General features: G+C 45.9%; 1 protein-coding gene across 1 annotated transcript in view; it reads left to right on the forward strand.

Annotated features, from left to right (window-relative positions):
- The window catches only part of PIGX (phosphatidylinositol glycan anchor biosynthesis, class X), a 5,766-nt gene extending 303 nt beyond the window's left edge, over window positions 1-5,463 (forward strand). The window contains exons 2-6 of the mRNA XM_010193937.1: window positions 1,024-1,252; window positions 1,680-1,821; window positions 2,716-2,929; window positions 4,152-4,252; window positions 5,314-5,463. Of these exons, the coding sequence (XP_010192239.1) occupies window positions 1,024-1,252; window positions 1,680-1,821; window positions 2,716-2,929; window positions 4,152-4,252; window positions 5,314-5,463 (836 nt within the window). The remainder of the gene's footprint in view (window positions 1-1,023; window positions 1,253-1,679; window positions 1,822-2,715; window positions 2,930-4,151; window positions 4,253-5,313) is intronic.
- Window positions 5,464-5,923: the final 460 nt, after the last annotated feature.

Consider the following 5,923-nt stretch of genomic DNA (forward strand, 5'->3'; position numbering starts at 1 on the left):
GGTGAGGTGCTGCTTCGCGCCGGGGTGGCCGCGCTTTTCTGCGCCCTCAGTGAGTGCTGACCCGGCCCGGGAAGAGCCGTTCCGTGTGGGTCCGGTGGAGGGGTGGGGAGAAGCTGGGCCTAGTGGCCGCCGGGGCTGGTTGGAGCCCGGGTTGTAGGGCCCTTCCAACTGAAATGATTTGCGCTGTTACTGAAATTAATAACGAGGGCAAACAATTTTTAACCTTAGGTAACTGAAAGCCTGCTGCAAGACCTGCAAAATTTCATATTTCGGCAGTATCACCTTGCTTTAGATCTCTGCTCCAGCCGATGCTGACGTTGTTCATGAGGTGACTGGAGTTTCAGGTCTAAAAGTGGAATTCTGTGCCTACTTGGAGAAAAGTAAAGAAAAGAATGGCTGTAACACAAAGTTCACTGTTAAAATCTGGATCTGGGATTCATAGAGAAGTAGATAAGGAATCATACCTGGAATGAGGGTTGGAAAAGTGGAGATTATTATGGACTTCTCAGTAAAAACAAAAGCACGCTGATGAAAGTTGCTGTGCTAGGAAAAGAGATATTTCACACAGAATCACAGGAGTTGGAAGGGACCTCAAAAGATCATCCAGTCCAACCCCCCTGCCAGAGCAGGAACACCTCGATGAGGTTACACAGGAAGGCGTCCAGGCGGGTTTTGAATGTCTCCAGAGAAGGAGACTCCACAACCTCCCTGGGCAGCCTGGGCCATGCTCTGTCACCCTTACAGTAAAGAAGTTTTTCCTTGTGTTCAGGTTGAACCTCCTATGCTCCAGCTTGCACCCATTGCCCCTTGTCCTGTCATTGGCTGTCACTGAGAAGAGCCTGGCTCCTTCCTCCTGACACTCCCCCCTTACAAAATTATAAACATTAATGAGGTCACCCCTCAGTCTGCCTTGCTCCAAGCTAAAGAGACCCAGCTCCCTCAGCCGCTCCTCATCAGGGAGATGCTCCACTCCCTCCATCATCTTTGTGGTAGCTGAAGCTTGGTGTTCTACTGACAAAACAGCTGTTGGTTGTACTAAGTTGAAATACTGTTTCCTTTTTCTCGTGAGGGGTTTTGCAGATGATGTGTTCATAGGTTATCCAACTTCACTTGTGAAAGTTGTTTGCCCATGTGATTATGAGTGCAATTCTGTAAATGCTGTTCCTCATTCGTTCTGTGTTACCTTAGACGTGCAGGCTGCTTGTCAGGATGCCACTGTCACCCAGGAGCTTCTGAAAGAGGGGTTTCACAGGTGAGTTGTTGCCCTGGCACCACCTCACAATAACATGCTGGGTAATTTTATGTGTGAAGAAGTTTCTCTCCTAGTTCCCAGTTGTCTCAGCTCAGTGAGCTGTGATCCACAGGCATGGTTAGGCGCTAGGAATGCATTAGCACTGTCAAGTAATTAACAGTTATAAGCTATTGTGGAGGAAGAACTGGAGGCCCCTTTCTAAGATCTGTGTGGAGGCCGTTGGTAGTTCTGAGAAGTTAACAAAGAAGTGAAACTTCATTTTGGTCATGGCTGTGGGGTTAAGGTGAACTAGGTCTTCCTCATGGGAGGAGGCCAGTGTGGCTTGACAGGGAGCTGTTTTCTGAATTTGCAGCATGTTCACGAGGGCTGCGTCTCATCTCTGTGTGTCTGAGAGCACAAACATTTTGATTCTGTCACTTGTTTGCAGGGACCTGCTGGTGAAGGTAGAACTCGGTGCAGTGGAGGAGGATGCAGGAGGCTGCGCAGTGGCCATTCAGACTCATCTTCCACCAGGAATGTACGTGGATCCCTATGAGCTGGCATCATTGCAGCAGCAAAACTTAACAAAGGTAACGACCCCAAAGCTAAGTTACTCCAAGAAGGACAAGGATGCTCAGGAAGTGGTAATCTCTGGTTGTTATCTGGCTCATTGAACCAAGGTGATTAATTCCTTTCCCTGGAAGGAGATGCTGCACATTATCAACTTTGTGACACCTCGTTGTGTCTCAGCTTGGTCAGCATCACCCGGTGCTGGGCAGTTTGTGCAGCTGATATTTCTACACAGGCTTGCGTAATGAGAAGCTGCTGCTGCTCTGCTGAGCCCCAGGTGAGCGGCTGTGGTAAAAGCTCTTCAGGTTGTGAAGATGAAAAGTTAGACCCCACAAAGGAGGTGGTGGTGAGCTCTAAGCAGCGTGCTGTGCATCCAGGCTGAGGAGCTTCACAGCTCCATTTTCATCACCGCGTTCTGCTCTCCAGTTTGCATTTTGGGTAGAGAGATGTGCTAAGGCTGTGGCTTTAGGGTAATCCCTTTTGGCACTGAATTCAGTTAAAACATATGGATATGAAGACTTTGGGCAACTTGTGGTGTTGGGGTGCTTGCAAGCCGTGCATGTATGGCCGTGTTTATACGCATCATTTCGCTAAGGCCGCTTAGGTTAGGCTGTAGGCATGGTTGCACTGGAAACTTCTCATCCATAAGAATGATTCATTGAAGAGAGACTTGGAAAGGTATTTTAGAACAGCTTAAGCACAGAATTCCCAAACTTATCTTCCTGAACCATGAAATCAGGCCCAGTGTTAGACAACAGAATGAGGAAAACAGCTTTCCCTTCTGATGCTGCAGTAGATTGCTGCAGCCTCTTAATCCCAGAATCAGGCACAAAATCTTCATCTGTTAGTTTTCTTGCATCCCTCCGTTGTGTCAGTTCTGATCGCAGCCACACCGTCTCTTTCTCCACTTGCAGGTGGTGGTAATTCCCGATGTCGTTGATGTGGAGGCTCCAGAGTACTTAGCCAAAGATCTTCTTGTCCTCCTATACCTGGAACCCGACCCTCAGTGCGCTCGCTGTTTCAGAGCTGCCTTGCCTGTGCACGTGCGATACCACCGGCCGGCAGAAGAGAGCGAGGAAGCGTTGGTTGTTCTGAAGAGCCCAGAAGTACTGCTCTGCTGCTGTGCCAGTGAGTTCCTCATTACATGTTCTTTTGGTGAGAGAGGAATAACCGTGGGCAACCCAGAGCTAGGAATCTCATTCTGTGTTTGTCTTCTGGAGATGGAGCTCTTGGTAGTCATGTGAGCACAAGGGGAAGATAGCAGCCCTGATAAAGCTCCTCTTGGCTTCCTCTTTGAATGCTGCTGCTGCCTGACCTGAGGCAGATTAATTGTCAGCAGAATCCTTGGTGTTGTGCTGCTGCCGCTGTACCCTTGCACTGCAAGTGTTGGTAGTTGGTCTGTTTGTCGCAGTCCTGGCAGACCCTACCTTCTTAAAGCTCAGCTGCTCAGAGCACGTTCTCTTGGTGGCTGAAGCCATGCATGGCTTATTTTATATTCACTGTCAGGTATTTGGAGTAATCAAAGTATTCTGGTGGTTTCTAACACTTTCTTCCTGCATATAGAAGGGAGGAATGTAGAAAGCTGCGTGCCTGATGGTCAGAAATGGTTGGAGTGTCAGACTCCTGTGAAACAAGAACCTGGTATCCACTGGCAATGAATATTTTCAGTTATATGAACAACAAAATCCTCCATTTTTTGCTACAAATTTTATTTCCTTTCACAGAATCATTCTTGCTAGCTGCTAAGTCAAATGTGCTAATGATTCTCAGGTCCTTTTTCTTCATTATTTGAGCAATGATTTTCTGGGATAAACTTAGGGGCAGGGAAAACTGCCTGGTCAATTAAAAAAGGGGTGTAAAATCTTCCCATTTTTCTACCACATTGACTACTTACGAGCAGGAAAACATATTTATTATTAATATGAAAGCTTTTGAAGTATTGGAGGGGAATTCTTGCACGTGCCAACAGGAGGCCAATGAGGAGAAATGGAGGAATGACTTCTGTGTTTTGGGGGAAATTATAACTATATGGCTAAAGTTGAGAGGTCTACAGACCAATGATGAATTCTTTGCCCATTTTAAGGACAGAAGGGCCAAGATACCATGTGGGTGAAAATATTCCTTGTGTTCCTACTGTGTTAGGAAGGGAAGAGTTGCAAAGTTCATGAAAAGGAGCAGCCCAGCACCGCTTTGACCATGCAGGTTAACTGTCACATTTCTTTTAGGGAGAGGGCTTTTACTCTCCTGTTTTAGGGAGCAGATCTAGGAAAGATACATTATTGGGAAAGTCTTGCAGGGTGTATTTCTTCATTCCATCTGGATCCTGCTGACCTATTAACGTCTTCCTTAGATCGCCTGTCAGCAGAGTGTTGGAAGCCCGCTGAAGTGGAAGCTCCCTGTTCAGGCCAAAATGTTGGTCCCTGTCAGTGGTACAGCATAATGCACAAACCTGTGAGTTCTTATTTCTAGTGGGAATTCTTGGTTCTCTTTTAACAATTGCTACCTTTTTTTTCCCCTGTGATTAGCAACTTCCATAGCACAGGAACTAATTGGTAGAAGACTAGTAGTGTGACTGCCCCTTAGGGAGTGTCCCTTCCTCCTTTCTGACTGGGTTTTAATGGGTGTCCTCCTGCCCTTCTGGCGTGCTCGTAGTCACTCTGTGCTCCTTTATGGGGCTACTCTCCTCAACCATTTTTGTTTTCCTTGATAGTTTACTTGGAGTTCTAGGATCTAATTGTCACTGGTCAAATTAAGAGAAGTCTTTACAACATAGGTGCCTCAGAAGAGTAGCAAAGAGGAAAACTACTTTATGATCTAACTAAAGGAGGGGGAAAACCCCAAAGACTGAAGGAATAACATCTTTAAAAAAGGCCACTTCTGTTTGTTTGTTTGTTATCTGATTGGCGAAGTATCTAGGAAAAGATGAAGTTTCTTTATTCTGTGTTCAAAACTAAGGAAACCTGGACTTTAATGTGGTCAACAACTGCCTTTGATACTCGAAAGGGTTGCAGTAGCATAGAGATTCAGAAATAAGACTAATTTTCTCATACCAAATCCGTTGTTTTTGTAACACGCATACTGTCCTGTATTTAAGATACCTGCAGAGGCCTGGGATACCTGCAACTCTTGTCCAAAAACATTTTGGAGCTTCCTACATCTCAGAGAATCCAAATAGTTGTTTGCCTTGGAGAAAACTGGCTCCTCAGCAATTGTGAAATGTTTGTTCTGAGAGCTTCTCTCATCCCTGCTGTATTAAGTACATACCCTCAATGACAAGCCTACTGTAAAAACAAAGATACAGAGGATATAAATGGCTACCATTTCAAATGCTAGCAGATAAATTTATTGAGCTTCGTTTGGAGTAAACGGAAAGGTTACATCCCATCTCGGTTTTGAGTTCAAATCCCAGAAGAAGCCTTAGCAAAGGGCTGTTTAAATAGCAGTCTGGTTACTGATCCTCTAAGTTGCAGTCAAAAAGAAAGAGCTTGTAATCAATGTGTTTTTCTTTGTAGGCATACGAAGAATTGATTCTGCAGGTTCCAGTGGGGCTCAGGCAACATAGCTCCTTAGTGTGTGTCATGACTCTTCTGGCCACGGTGCTCTGTTCTAGTCTGATTCTTGCAGCTGCATGCAAATATGGAGACTTCTCCCTGGTGATTTAGACTCAATATTAGGAAGAAATTCTTTACTGTGGGGGTGGTGAGGCCCTGGCCCAGGTTGCCCAGGGAAGGTGTGAGTGTTCCTTCCCTGGCAGTGCCCAAGGCCAGGTTGGACGGGGCTTTGAGCAGCCTGGGCTGGTGGGAGGTGTCCCTGCCCATGACAGGGGAGTTGGGAATAGATGATCTTTAAGCTCCCTTCCAACTCAAGCCATTCTGTGATTCTAAGAATGACCTTCGTCCAGCAAAAATAACTGAATATTACATTAGCTTTCTAAATTAATCCCACTCTGCTGTTATTTATATCTTGGTAATATGCGAGGGTCTCATAATGGGTTATAATTCCCTTGGCCAAATTTTTATAAACACCTTTCACACACCAGAACACTGTTTCAGTGGAGGGTAGGAATAGCGCTTGAAAAGCTGGAAGGACTGCCACAGTCTCAGTTCTGATTCCTCTGTCCCA

The sequence above is a fragment of the Mesitornis unicolor genome, unplaced genomic scaffold, assembly GCF_000695765.1.
Source record: "Mesitornis unicolor isolate BGI_N332 unplaced genomic scaffold, ASM69576v1 scaffold15431, whole genome shotgun sequence".
NCBI lineage: Eukaryota > Metazoa > Chordata > Aves > Mesitornithiformes > Mesitornithidae > Mesitornis > Mesitornis unicolor.